This window comes from Anguilla rostrata, chromosome 11, assembly GCF_018555375.3.
Source record: "Anguilla rostrata isolate EN2019 chromosome 11, ASM1855537v3, whole genome shotgun sequence".
NCBI lineage: Eukaryota > Metazoa > Chordata > Actinopteri > Anguilliformes > Anguillidae > Anguilla > Anguilla rostrata.
Window position 1 is genome coordinate 17,861,575 of NC_057943.1, and position 15,385 is coordinate 17,876,959.

The window sequence follows — 15,385 nt, forward strand, 5'->3', positions numbered from 1 at the left end:
ATTCAGAGATGCCCTTCTGCACAGCATGATTGTAAATAAGGGGTATTTGAGCATTTGCGGCCTCTCTGTTAGCTTGAATGAGTTTCCACGTTCTCCTCTAACCTCTCCACTCTCTGTAAACTCAGGAGAATGTAGTGCATGAAAATCCCAGGTGATCAGCCGTTTCTGACATGCTGAAACCCAACAATCATACCAGTTAAAGTCGCTTAGATCACAAGTCCTGCCCATTCTCATATTTTGTTGAACAACAACTACACCTCTTCACCACGGCTGCATTCTTTATACAATACTGAGCTGCAGCCACATGAGTAGCTGGCCATCTGTATCAACAAGCAGGTTTACCTAATAAAGTGGCCATATATCGCAATGGCAAATATCACAAAGAAAAAACTTTAAAAGAAATCACACGCAAACCACATTTCTTTCTCATTTTTCTTGCTTTTGACAATAAATCAGTAACATTAATTTCGGGTTACACGACTGAGGCTTCTCCATAGCTATAAGCTCCTATGTCAAAGCTTGGCGTTAATAAGGACAAATGAAAGATTTATAGCCAAAACATAACTTAACAGAAAAGATTAAGAGAGGCCAAAAAAGATAAGTGAAAAGTAACTCAAGTGATAAAATATAAATGATTCACGCAAATGTGGTAATTACGTCATCACATTCTAATAAAAAAGCATATTTCTCATTGACTTAAAAGCAGTGAATGCTACATTTCTTCAGAATGGATTAAACACATGAAGAGCTCCTGACAGGAAACATGAAACAGTTCCAAGTCACATCATATAAACAACAAGGTGGGGGAGGGGGGCAAAATAAAAATTGCACCAGTAAGAGCTGAACAAAATTAGTCCAACAGAAAGAACATGTCCATCTTCAATCCTGTGAGCAGAGCGAATGGCTGCTCCACTGCAGCAGCTATCTAAGAGAGCCTCTTCCCCTGATTATTACTGTTGACTTTAGAAAGACTACTCAGTTAATTTCACATCATTATTTAACATGTTAAGGCTCCAGATAGGAAAAGAAAAATTGTACAAATAGTTTATGAATTGACTTTAAGTTGTCACAACAGTAATGAGCCAAAAAAAGCAGTTGTACAACAATATTGATCATCATCCTGTCATAGCATTGCATGTCCACAAGGATCCTAAACCTGGTGGTTTAATACATCCCATACATATCAACAGCACCCCCTAATGGGAAAAGAGGGTAACACATCTATTTCTGATTGTACTTATAAGAAAAAGTGGCAAAGTTGAATTTCTGCTGTTGAACCCTGATTCAAATAAAGGGGGAAGAGGGGACAGGGGAACTGGCTATGAAAACTGAAAATGGAACAAATTGAAAATAATATTCTGCAGCTATGTGATTCTTAAACCAGCTTGTTATCCCTGCAAGAAAAAGGTACTTGGAGCAGAAAACTTAAGTCTCCACGCTGGCCGAAATCACCAGGATTAAATAGAAAGAAAAAAAAAAGATTTGTTTGAATTTTGTCTTTTGTCTCTTAAATCAAATTTCAGTCCAAGTATAACCGTCCATCAAGCCAAGAATAGAGTCTTCTATTGTTTGCTTCGATTTTGACGTTCCTGGAGGAGGGTGGGGACAAAAATGGGGGGTGAAATCAATATTAATTCTTTATATTTAATTTTTAATTTAATTCTTCTTTAGACAATGTAATCTCTAGGGATATAACTTGATGATGACAATGAAATCTCAATCAGTGTCACAATAAATAAATAAATAAATAAAAAAAATATACAAAAAAAATTGTACCATATGAAAACATATCAGCGAGTTCATAATAAATTCTCCCCACTACATGTGGATTTTTACTGTGACTGTCCTGGAAAAATTCAAGACAATTCTCACAGCCTTATTTCCCCTCCCAATCGAGATGCTTCATACACTGATACCTTACCTGATCCAGTCGTGACCGGTTCTGGATGGGAGCCAGATCAAAGTTCTATCAATAGAGAAAAGGTGCAAACAAACTCAGTCATGTGACAGTCAATGAAAAATGGTGGGTTCACATTCAGAATAAAAACAGAAAACACAAGCAAAATAAGATTCAATATGATGCACAGCAACAAATTATTTTTCATACATTTAGGCATAAAACAGTGAATGCACTAAACTTTGCAAAATTAAAAATTGAAATTATATTCTCAAAAATCCTGGCAAAAGTCCAATTACTTAAATGTCTGAATGAATGTAAATCAAAGCAAAGCACGGGTATGGGCAGAAATGTATGCCAAAAGAAACTGAATTTGAATTGCATAACTTCCATTTGCATTGCAATAATTTGAATTTGTAGCCTAAAACTTAAGCCTAATTGTGGCTAGCTTTACACAACTTTACATAGCCTACCTGTGAATTCGGTCTCTGGCGTCCATGGATAAACATTGTCAGTGTCTGCTCCAAGCACTACCTCAGTACCAAAGGATGATGGGAAAAATATTGGCACCCGCTGAGGGGCTAATTGCTGTTTGCAGTTCCAGTGAACGCTTGCTCACATGCTTTTTCTTGGTAGCTTGAATTGTGTTACAGAAAATTGAAATTGAATTACAAGAACTGAATTTGTAAGGATTGAACTAGAATTTAACCTTACATTACAACTGAAGACTGAATTTTATGAAGACCAAATTCAATTTAAAAGCATTTAATTTGATTTAAATTCATGAACCACAAAATCAAGTTCTGCAATTCAAATTCAATTTTTTAAACACAATAATTCAGGTTAAACACTACAAATGAAATTACTTCAATACAAATTCAAGTTATGCACTCATTTCTGTCCATACACAGGTACCAGAGAAGACTAAAGGAAATTCAGACAATGTATGAAAATACAAGTATAAATCTTCACTATCACTCATGGACGATTCATCAGTTCAAAATGCAATAGAGAGGCTGGTCAACAAGATAGAAAAACAAAAAAAAGGTCACAAAGAAAGCTCCCTAATGCAGTCAAGTTACATTCAATTCAAACAGTTTAACACTCGTTCAACTATCTTGTAAATTTTATTTTCTCTGTAATTTTGTTTGCCAAAAACATTAAACCAGGTAATTACTCACAGATCTTGCAGGCTAACAGTCACACAAATTGGTCAAGTGTTTCAGTAAAAGTTTTTGAAGGGTTCATGTACCATAGCAAATGGGTGCAAAAATATTTTAGAACATATTTTTGTTCAAAATTAGCACGCTGACATACAGGTAGAGCTGTACAGAAAATTCAGCACCATGCAACCCAACGGCACACAGGCTCATTTGCATTCTGTTCATTAGTTGGTGGTGATCATGTTTCACTCAGATACCAGCATTTACAACAGATATAAAAGTCTGATAGTAATACAGATTTTGGGTGCACAAAAGTCCAGATCTGCATCAGACAGTGCGATATCAGCAAAATCATGTGCGACGACAAGAAAAAGGTGAACGTGGAAAAGAAGGGGTGAAAGCAGCAGTCATTTTTCCCAATTTTTAAGGATTAGACAAAATGTGTTCTAACCCACACAAATGACAAGGCACACCAGAAAGTATTATTGTATTATGATTTCTACTTTATCTATCCCACCCATGCAAATTAAGCAACATTACATTTCATATTTTCCAAGTTCACGTTTTGTTTTTTTAGTCAAATGTGGCTCCTGAGCAAGCTAGCTAACATTCCCAGTGAGTAACAAAGCTATTGGTAACATTGCTGAGATTTTCACATCTAATCGATTATGCAACTGTTGTTATCAAAACATTGGCAATGGAAACATGTGCTTTGTGTGTCTTGTGTTTATCACACGGCAGTGAACCTACAGAACTAGCATAGATAACAGGTTATGTAGAAAACTACAGAACTGAAACAAGCCTTCTCAAGGCTATCCTCGGGTAGCAAGCTAGTTTATATTATTTTGTGGATATTTCACATACGAATAAAGGGAACCCTTTTTTGTTATTTCAGGGCAGGGTGATGGAAGCCATTCAGATGAAACAAATACCTCAGCTAATCATTGCTGGAGCAGCTACCTAGTCAACTCTTTTTGCCTGAAACCTTGACCAACATCAAGCATACATGCTCCACTTTGTAATGTTTCTATTTCAAGAACGGGGCAAAAACACGTCTCTGTAATCCTGGTTCCCAAAATGGGTATCTGCAAACTACAACTGTCATTTTAATAATTTATTTCACAGAAATATATATTTTTAAATGACGGCCAACTCAGTGCATTCCATTTTTGATTCATGTTCTTGAGGATGGATAGTGTGTGCAGTTCAAATCTTCTCTGATGGCTTAATGACTCTACCAAGGAAGGAAAGGCCAAATGCAAAACAGATGAACAGCTACACCTTTAATGCAGCAAAAACCATGGCAGTTACCTTAAATAAACAAACGTCATTCCAGTGTTTATATTAGACCATGTATCAGGCCAAAACACCCATAATGAGCAAGGATAAATCAGTGTAAAATGCAAGTTTATAGAGATGTCATATATTATGGGTTAAGATCTCAAATAAATTCAGATTTATAGGCAAAAATAAGTCATTTCAGCTTGGGATAGTACCATATAGATACATAACAGAAATATAATAAAAAGCAAGGCAGAATATGATCACCTTCATACTGTACTTATTGCTGTTAGGTCAGAGTTGCAAGTGAGTAGTATAGAAGTCTTGTGAGCAAAATAAATATATGTAACCCCATCACCAACTCCCTCCTCTTAAAAAAAACCTAATAACCACCACAATAAAGAAGCCAGGCAATTACAAAAGAAAACATGTTCATTCAAAGATTTCAAAAACGGGTTATTTGTTAGAGCAAAGCTCAGACAAAACTGAAGGCTCGTGGTGGCGGGGTGGGTGGGGACAGGTGAGTGGAGTTACCTTTCGGACCACCTCCTCCTCCTCCTGCCGCTTCTCGTAATGAGAAAAGTCATCGAAGATGGAGGTGGTGTGCTTGTACGTGGCGATGATTTTGAGCACTTGCTTGGCCTTCTCCAGCGGGACTTCCTGCGTGTCCCGCGAGTTGGTGACGGGCTTGTTGTCATTGTTCTCCAGGCGGATGTGCCTCAGCTGGCTGTTGGGCACGTCCTTGACGAAGAGCCAGTTGACGTCGAACTTGCCCTTCCACTTGTCCTGCGACCAGACGCCGGCGCTGGTGCCGTAGTCCACGGGCGAGCGCATCTCGGCCACGCCGCAGAAGTGCCCGCTGCCGTTCACGCTGAACAGCAGGTACACGGGGCCCTTGGCGTTCATGGCGCGGAAGGCGCCGTCCAGCCGCTTGTTGCCGTGCTCCGTGCTGCACCAGATGGAGTACTTGATGGAGCGGTGGATGTCGTCCTCCGAGTAGCTCTTGATGATGAACACCCGGCCGTTCTTCACGTTCCAGTCAAAGTCCTTTGGGTTGTAGCTGTGAGCGGCCCTCAGCTTCTCCAGGACGGGGTGGGAGTCCACGGCGGGGCCCGGCCCGCCCGAGCCGGGGGGCCCCCCAGGGCCGCCACCGCAAGGGGAGGCGCAGCCGTCCCCGCCGCCCAGGCCGTAACCCGGGTTTCGGTTGCGGGGGGCCACCCAGCGGGTCTGCGGGGGAGGGGCCGGGGCGTGATTCTGATAGGGCTGTGGAGGCAGCTGCTGGTGTGGGGGGGGCTGCAAGGCCACCTGCTGGAGCAGCGACTGCGGGGCCTGCAGGGGGGGCTGCTGCGTCAGGGAGTGGGGGAGCTGCGGGTGCGACTGGGGCACTTTGGTCACGGGCCCCTTGTTGTCCCAGGTGCCGATGTCCATGTTGTGTTTGATGGGGGGCGGGGGCAGGGCTCCCCCAGGGAGAGGCATCCCCGGCTTCACCTTGGCTTTCAGCTGCGGCTTGGCGGGCTTGCTGGCGATGGCCGCCCAGGAGGTGGGCTTGGGAGGGGGCATGCCGATGGGCGTCCCGCCGTTCCCCGCCAGCGCCCCGCCAATAACGGAGCCCACCGCCTTCACCCCGGAGCCCGCCATGTCGCCCCCGATCTTCAGTCCCACCATGCCTTGCTCAATGCTGTTCATGCCCGGCGCTTTGTTTAAAGTGTCGTTGTGAAAGCCCGTTTGCCCGTCCACCAGGGTGCCCCCCAGGGAGCTGGGCGGGTAGCTGTAGCTGCCCCCGTAGGCCGAGCTCTGAGTCTGCTGTCCCTGGGAGCCGCTGGTGCCCCAGGTGGAGAAGGCCGGGTTCTCTGGGAAAAAGTTAAACCTGTGAGGGTAGATGTTGCTCCCCAGTCCCCCCGGCTGTCCGAAAACTGTGTCGTGCATAAAATGGTGATCTCCATTGCTCAAGGGTGCATAGGGGGTCAGGTAAGGGATAGGGGGGTCTCCGCCGGTCGACCAGGGGGCTTCGCTGAGAGGGTAGGGGAACCCAATGGAAGGGGCGTAGTAGCTGGACATGTACGGGTCAGTCATGGATTGATAGCTGTTATTCTGTGGAGTGAAACATTATCAGGTTAAACACAATCCACACTCCTTTGCAAATTCATTTTTCTAAATGCATCACGTTCCAACTGAAGGGAGAGGATACGCCTGATCTTACTTTAAAACTGGTGCGCTGCAGACTGCGCTGATTCAGAAAAAAACAATAATAATAATAATTTTAAACCCTCAAGCCAGAACGTCCCCAGCAGCATACTGTTCTCAGCTCACACAGAATGGGACCATAAACACAACAGCAAGGCTCTAATAGGTAATAAACATCCGCATATGCCTACTCTGGAAACCTATTTAACTTCACTGCAGATTTATCTCCCTCTTCGGCAATACGGTGGGAGCAGTCACTCCACTGCATCCTCGCCCTTTTTCTTAAGCAGTGAGCCATGGACAGATATACTGGAGTAGAGGGCTATGCATGGATGCCTGTGAAAGACGGCATCAGTCACAGGACAATAACTCTCCTGGGAGGGGCCCAGGGCAGAGAAGCCTCAGCACAATGCGGACACACCGCACAGAAACACAACACTGCTACAAGCAATACACAACATCCATCTAACCGACAAAAAAATAACAGGGAAAAAAGGAAGAGCACAAAAATTAGCGTAAGACTCACTACAATACCTGCAACGCAGATGCACAGTTAACAGAACTTACAATAGACACCATACACCAAACACAAAACACATCAAAATAAATAACGAACATGCTTTTTATATGGTTTAAATCAGTGGTAACCAATTCTGTTCCTGGAGAGCTACCATCCTGTAGGTTTTCATTTCCCAAATTTGGCACACCTGATTCAACTATTTAGCAGCGCAACCCTAACCCTAACCCTAACCCACCAGGACGGTAGATCTCCAGAAACAGGGTTACCACTGATCTAAGTTCTTGGCCCAACTTATCTCTTCCTAAACCTAAAAAAAAAAACGAAAGCATTTTCCCCTCTCCTGCATAACAAAGATTCTCAAATGCAGGTGAACCAAAATCATTCTATTACAATGACTTTACAGTTATTCTGGATACTTGGCAATGGGAAGCTACAGATGCATACTGATGCACAGAACCATTGCTTATGTCATACAAGTCATTTCATGAGTTCTAAGCCATTGGAAGCATCCCTGAAATATGATGCTGCACTTTTGTTCACTGTAAATGTATTGCATTTCCCATTCAAGCTCAGTGATGAAAGATTAAAGTGCAGTCCCCTATCCATGACCTGTTCTATTGCCTGTAAAGATCAGGTTGGCTCAATTTCCTGTAACAATGAATACTCAAATGTAAGGATAAAAATCATGAAAGGCCAGGTATTCTGTGTTTGTCAAACTTAGATATGAGCTGTTAGGATCAGCGTGATGGCAGACTCAATGAATTGCACAGACACCATAATCTTTACCAACTTTACTCTAACAAACAAAGCAGCGGACAACTGAATTACATGAATCTCAATTCAAACTGTTGCACAGATGCTTCTACATATACAGACAGATAGACAGTCATAGTGGTGAGAGCAGACAAATAAATCATCACTACACAACCAATATCATTCAATAACCATTCGTTTTACAATTTTCATTACACATCACTGCTTGTTTACTATAAATTGACTGCATTGATTTCCTTTATATTTACAGGGAACAGATAAAGCCCTCTAGAATGGATACTCAAATCTGGAGCGCAAATTCAAATCCAGCCCTGTTTTCTGTTTTCCAAGGTAATTAACTGAACAATTAGTGCTGCAGATTGGCCAGACTGTCCTCACACCTGACTCCCAGGTAAAGGGAGGATGGAAAACCAGCAGTTGTATGCCCTCGAGGACCGATTTGAGTAACAGGGCCCCACAGGCATCTGCTAAACTGATATTCCACCTGGGCTACTTGATGGGAGAGTGAATGTTTGCAAACAGACCACAGAGAGAAACCCAGACAGCAGCAAATCACCCAAGTAAATGGAGAAATCCGAGTGGTAAATAAAGGGCAGCTTGCCCTTCTCACAAATTGTTTCCAACTATTTTCAAAAGGAGTCCTAATATGTACCATGATGCATCACCAGTTCAGTTTCTCAGTGAAAATAAATTCAATTCTCCTGGGGAAGATAGTTCCCTATAACCACAATATTTTCCAATTAAACCAACTCCAGCTGCATCATCTCCTTGAATGATTATCACACTTTAAATAGCCTATAACTGGCCCACTCTCTGCAGTTTAAATTCCAGTCCAAGGAGAAAAGTGATACAAAGTAAAATGGTACCAAAAAGGGCCTGTCAGTGATCAATACCCATGAGTCTTGGGGTTCAGACTCCACAGTCAATGTTTACAATCTCAGAAAAGCACTACTGCCCTGCACGTCAACCATTCCTGAGAACACAATCCCAGGGCTGTGGTTGCAAACTGTGATTTCAGTGAGAACTTGGCAAGTCTCATTCCATTAGCTTTGGAAAATCTGGGCCTACCTAACACCCATGTGTTTGACGGCTACATTCTGAACCTCACATTCCCTTAAATTCCTTATGGTCTATTCTTCTTACTGCAAATATTCTGATGCACAGCACATGGTAGAAGGACTTTGTGATGACATTACATATCTTGTTATGCCTCTCTATAGTTCATACATTAGAAGTAAGTTTAAGTGTAAGTAACCTACAGCACAACAGGGTCGAAATTTTTAAAATGTTTGCATATTGTTTGCTTCCACTTCTCGTGACGTTTTTTCTTTCTGCCACATTAATGACTTCTGATTTAACCTGGCTATATAAAACCATGTTAATTGAAGTACAGCCGATTCTTATAAATAAATGGTGAAACTACAATTGATCATGCTCAGACCTACGCCATTCAAACCAGCCTCTTAATTAATATTGCAACAAATACTGCAGAAGAAAAGCCTTTCTCTTGTGAATATCACTAAACAACTCTGCGCTGTCATGCTATTCACTACAACTAAGCAATCCACCTGAGACACACTAGCTCTTTGGGTTCCTAAAAGGAGGATACATCTACAAACAATGACAGTACTGGGTCGGGCAATTGTATAATAAAGTGGGAATATACATGCGCAAAGCAACAAAGTGGTTTAATTAATCGAGTCAGAAGATATCAAGCCTATGACAAAATGTATTACTACACAATTGTTCATAACATTTAATAACCAGCACGTGAAGTAAGCAGTTGAAAACCAATGTGTGATGGCCTACCCCACACAAAGGAGGCTAATTGAAGCACTGATATTTCCACAGACACTTTATAAGCAAAAACGCTATTCTAATATAAATATTACTTCAGATTTTGAGCTCCTAAACTAGCAACTCCATGAGGATGCCAAGATAAATGTATGGCATAAATATATAGCACATTGCCATAAGAGAGACACCTTAAATACATCATATAGGCTACTCCATTTCAACTTCTCTAGGATTCTCAACACACATGTTATGCTCAGACAGGACAGTGGTCATAGGCCTGATAAGGAACAATCCTGCATATTCTACCCAGGACATATGTCGCACTAACAAACATTTCTGAGAACACAAGCATGTGCAAATCACTCAACGTGTGTTGCCATTTTGGCTGCAGAACAAGCTACATTCTTATTATTTGAGACAATTGACAAGAACAAGTTTTCTGTCCTTAATTAAACTCTTGAAGGACAACTTTCCTAAAACAACCCAATATAGGCCTATATTATTTTCCTGCCTGTACTTTATTTGAAACTTTTACAAGCAAATATCACTTAGCATATCCTATTCTGCAACTGCAGAATTTCACTGAAGAATATTACATCTCGTTTTGACATGTTTTGCTCAATTCCTAAAAAAAATTGTTCTCATCATTCTGGGGAGCCTAATAAGGTCACAATGAGTGGGAATCAAAGTACTGCTGTTTAGTGGCTAAACTTTCTTTGGAAGACTGCAAGACACTGAAGCCACAGCACTGCCTCCTAAAATGGTGCTAAATGTGTTCATTAAAAAGTCAATACAATGAACCATATTTAATGGAAGTAATCCAGAGGGTATAGATTGAAATTAATGTTTTCATGTCAGCCCAACCAAGCAAATTCAATTTCAGCCAAGGAACTGATCATATCAAGCCTTCCTGCCAACAGAAACTGGGGAAATCGTAATAAAAAACTAAAATTTAACAGTCAGATAATTCTAGATGTAGGCTCAACTTTTCCACAACACAACCACATTTAATTTAAATTCAAAGGTTGTCTTGTACCATCATTGGGTATGATTTGGCACAAGTGGTAACATTATTGCATTTTAGCAATTATATGAATGGCTCCAATAACCTTTCCAGCATGAACTGTCACAGTTATCCTTACGGGGCACCTAGGGCGTTTAATGAGCAAATGCATTTGTTGGTATTTACTGTATTCATTAAGCAAAAATGCCAAGCAACCAAAGAAACATTGTAAAATATGTGTGAGTGTGCATTTTACAGGTTTTAATTGGTTCTATCCTTCCGCTGTTCTTTTCTTTTTTTCCCTTAGGCTGTTACTAAAGTTATTAAATACAACTTAGGCTACTAAAGCACTGCTTCATAAGGGATACAGACTTATTTGATGTAATGTTAATTAAAGGTGACCTATGCAAGGTTTAGCGGGTTCTTTCAAAATAAGAATTGAATCCCTGAGTTGGAAATAATTCCCTCTAGTTAACAATTTACACCAAATCACCAAAGAGGACCCATGCATGCTTCAGAGATCAGATTATCTCAGAAACTAATTTTTTGAATAACTGAAAAGATACAATAAGGTCTTCTAAAGCATTGTCTCTACTAAGCAATATACTACTTCTCTGGTTAAGCTGAGAATGGTCTACAAAGCAAGTAAGGTCAATTTGGTATCAGGTATCCACCTAGCAATAAATTCCCAATGAGAAAAATTATACAAATCTTTCACATAACCAAGTGCTGAAGGTGCAGGGTCCATACACTGCTTTGGTATGGAGCATTTCAATCTCAGAAGGCAAGCCCTTGACCATTTAATTGAATGTGTTCAAAAAGGAAGCTGGCTTCTTTAGAATTTTCATTGACTGGAAGTTAAGGCACCCAGGAAGAATTTTTGTTGGGTGGCAGCAGAGTACCCAATAATTATCTCCTCTGGTGTTCCCCTCCCTGTTTACATGTCTAATGGCTGTAGCCAATTAAATCTCTGGGGGCTTTTCTGATTACATGGGTATTGTGTAAAACCAAGATTTTGCTAATGCTACAGGATGAGACTTTTACCATCTCTCACATGTATGCTGATGAGGTCTTTACGCTCATACTCACCTGATTAGACTGGCCAGTGAGGTACGGTTCAAAATCATTGTCATGAACAGTGTCCTTCTGATGGAGAGAACCATTTTGCACTGAAATTATAAACAAAGAATGACTGTGTGATGACTTTATAAATACACAGCCCTTGAATGTGAAAGACATAAAAAGGACAAATTTTCAACTAAACAAAATATACACCTAGCAATATCAAAAAGCAGTCAATCTTGAACAATACATACTATATGACTCAAAAGATTTCACCACAAGGATGCATCTGCCCCTCCCGCAGGACCATGGGTATGCATTTAATCGTAGGTAACGTCTCCTGATCATTAGCTCATCGTGCTGGTGCAGTTGTAGTCCTATTCCAAAAAAGAGCCTCTGCACATCAAAAATAAGAACACATCCGCTAGCTTATGTCCCTATAAGGCCAGTTTAGCATTAACCGAGAAATGAATCAGCCGTAGTATGACCCATGCGCCAGTCATCTGTCACCATGAGTCAAGGCCGATGTGTTTGCCTGTCTGCTTACCGGCCCACCCAGTCTGTGGCACTGAGACACCTTCTCTATTGTCTGACACACTTGTGTCAATCACACATCAGATCATCATCAGATACAGGCAACCAGCTAGGATTTGGATGTTTATAAAACACTTTGGTAGTCACCTCAGACCACACCCAATTATTTCTGATAATTCCTAATATGAATGCATAGCCAACTCTTCACCCAGTGACTGCAACATGGCTCCCCTTCATAACTAAACTTCAAAAACTTAAAATATTTACTAAATTCTAGTGGGAAAAAATGATTATGTTTACACCCTGGAAGACAACAAAAAAGCAAACATGCGGCATTGGAAATTTAGCTAATTTACAGTGCAATGTTTAATTTGGACTGGATTTTATAATGGATCACATTATTTGTAATAGCTTACAAGATAAACGCCATCAGATAAAGAGATTTTGGGGCACAATCATAAAATGCTCAATTGATTAAAATTCACCAAAAGCGTGAAACCCCATCGACTAAATCGGTATAACCTTACAAAAACCGGGTTAGTAAAGTTGAACATGTCTCCTATGTATGCGCAATATCATCGCTATAAATAGTGCGGTCAGCACGAGCTAGCTAGTTAACCAAACATAACCAAAATGTGGTCCAGCACAGTACGTTCAACTGTACAGTGAGTGGGTGATCAAATTCGAAAGACAGTACATTTTACTTAGCTAAAGAAACGAACAAAAAACATTAAGTGTAGCGCGCTAACGTTAGCTAAGTTAACCATCTTTGGAGGAGTAACTAGCGAATAAAACGTCATGACGTAGGCCTCGCTGTTGTCATGTTGTAGAGTAAACTGAGCAAATCATCGTAGCCAAGCCAACTAGGTTATACTACGATCCACTGGCAACCTAACCACAATTCACAAGTTTCGCCTGAACTTATTACCAAGCTGCGCAGCGTAAACAAGTAGCTTGCTAGCAATTTAGCTATTTTACTGCTATTCATTGACAGTGACATCCCACTTAACCCCCGAAAATATTTAACAGCTGACTAGCTGGCTAGCTAACCAACTCCGAGAACTTCATAGCCGCTAACTCTGAGTCACAATAGTACTACGAAAGGACTGTGAAATCTTACAATGTTTTCTTACCTTTCGAAGCTTGTCCCTTTGATCTCTGAATTTCCATTCAGATGGATATCATGCAAAAAAGAAACAACAAATTAGCTAACGTTAGCGATTCTTTTGCTAGCGTGAATAAAGACGGTAGGCTAACTTTAACTTGATCTTAGTTTTCAAGGTAGCTAACGTTAGCTAGCAACCAATTAACTAGGTGGGACAACAAGATGCTACTGGCTACTAGTGATACTTTATTAATGTTTCTCAGGGAAGTCTTTGATAGGAATGACCAAACTGTCCCTTTTAAAAAAGAAGCTAGCTTATCAGTCATATGTGTAGCCAGCTATCCACCAATGAAGGGACAATCAAGCGGCTAACGTTATCTCTCGAACAGATGAGTTAGCTTGCTAGCTGCATGGCAAGGTAACCAGAAATCTCACCACCCAATGTTAGCCAACTGAAGCACTCCTCTTAACAGGTCCCAAGGTAGCTAGCAGAGTGGACGTTATTGAACACCTTATTTGCCTCCCACTTAAATTCAGTTTGTAAGCTAGCAATAACACTTGCTAGCTGGCCCTATACATCTTTCGTCGATGACGATCATGCTCAAGACAACACTGATGCAAATTCCGTTCATTCTCATATAGCAAGCTAACTTAGCTAGCTAAAGGCCTTAACAAGGACAGACTGCTGTCTAACTAGTCGCCGGCACATCCCGTCCTGCCTACCTGAGGGTCAATGCTTGTGGCAGACATAGTTCATTAAGCAAGCCCCTGGACTGGAGTGGAGCCTTAGTCAATGTCTTTCCAAGCCCCGTGTTTCGTTCACCACTCAGTAGCTAGTGCTTTTTTCACAGCACGTATCCCCAACACAAGTTCCACTATTTAATTCTCTTTCCAGTCCGCACGGATTAACCAAGTCCAGTTTGGAGGAGACTGCAATGATGGTATTTTCAGATTCCAACAGTTTATTGTTTTTCCGATGTAAGACAATCTCTTTTCACAGTTGATGTCGCTTGCTGTTTTCTTTTTTCTTTCTTTCTTTTTTTTTTTTACTCCAACAACCTCCTCAGTATTGTGCAGCCCAGTCCACTTCCCCCAATGGCAGTTCCATCCGGGGTCTGAGAGATGGGAGTGACGTCACCAACGCCGGGGTTTTTAAAGTATGACCGTAGAGCTTTCACACAGAGTGTGTTCTTAACAAAAACGTTTTCAAAATACAGGGCGAAGTTACATTAAATAATTTAGAAAATATTGGGGAGCATTTATTTGGAATAGAGCTTAATTTGTGTGAGCTAAGATAGCCAATATTGTTTGTTGTAACTTGGCGTCATTTTGATATCAATACGTTTAATGGCAGGCCTAGATTTAGCAAGGTTCAATTCATGTCTTACAGACAATGCTTTGTATGCATGACTAACTTGCCATTTTGGTACATTGAAAACGTTTTTTTTTTTTTGTTGAGATATCATTTCTTATTTTACTGTGTTTGTTATGAGTATCTGATGATGACAATGCATACTGCACATTTCTGAACCATAAGATGAGTAAATCTTATGCATAGACACATGCATAGCCTATATATTCATAAGCAAACACATATACATTATAGCTCAAATAAACAAATAGGTATGGATTCAGTCATTTTTGCTTTGCCATGAATTACAAATACATGAAAGTGTTTGTCATATTTTTAAATTGTTTGTATGTCCGTTGATGATCTATAGGCCTAGCTAACATTGATTTAGAAATTTGCCATTTTCAAGGTAAGTAGAGTAGTATAGTTGAAAAGTAGTTGACACTGGAAACCCCACAGTAGTCAGTTTGATCATTGTCACTAATAATTTGATAAACCTGCCATCATGAAATCCTTATGGCTCCCCTTTCCTGACTTTTCCAGAATATTGTACTGAATGTTCTGATATAATTTGAATGTAAATATCATATAAGGAAATAAAGTTATAAACGCTTCCTTACTTAAATTGCAAATTTACATGAATTTGATCATCTATTATCTTGCATGTATGATTGACCATTTTGATCACTGCATGTAACATTGTTCTGAAATGAC

At 40.6% G+C, this 15,385-nt stretch overlaps 1 protein-coding gene across 3 annotated transcripts; it reads right to left on the reverse strand.

Moving 5' to 3' along the window:
- Positions 1–418: 418 nt before the first annotated feature.
- Positions 419–14,445, reverse strand: LOC135234159 (YTH domain-containing family protein 1-like). Of its 3 annotated transcripts, XM_064298453.1 has the most exons (6): positions 14,044–14,445; positions 13,349–13,373; positions 11,709–11,788; positions 4,876–6,432; positions 1,922–1,966; positions 419–1,589 (listed from the first exon to the last, which is right to left on the reverse strand). In XM_064298453.1, the coding sequence occupies exons 1-6, from the start codon at positions 14,068–14,070 to the stop codon at positions 1,563–1,565; spliced, it is 1,761 nt and encodes a 586-aa protein (XP_064154523.1). In that variant the 5' UTR covers positions 14,071–14,445; the 3' UTR covers positions 419–1,562. The 3 variants fall into 3 exon arrangements, with proteins under 3 accessions (XP_064154523.1, XP_064154522.1, XP_064154524.1); XM_064298452.1 differs by lacking the exons at positions 419–1,589; positions 1,922–1,966 and having other exon boundaries at positions 4,331–6,432; XM_064298454.1 differs by lacking the exons at positions 419–1,589; positions 1,922–1,966; positions 14,044–14,445 and adding an exon at positions 13,756–14,011 and having other exon boundaries at positions 4,331–6,432.
- Between the last annotated feature and the right edge of the window lie 940 nt (positions 14,446–15,385).

Excerpts from the sequence above, each read along its gene's own strand:
- LOC135234159 (XM_064298452.1), bottom strand. The coding sequence starts at position 14,070 with ATGTCTGCCACAAGCATTGACCCTCAG. Across the intron at positions 13,374-14,043 it reads CCACAAGCATTGACCCTCAG|AGATCAAAGGGACAAGCTTC; the intron begins GTAGGCAGGACG and ends ATGGAAATTCAG. Across the intron at positions 6,433-11,708 it reads TCACTGGCCAGTCTAATCAG|AATAACAGCTATCAATCCAT; the intron begins GTGAGTATGAGC and ends TTCACTCCACAG.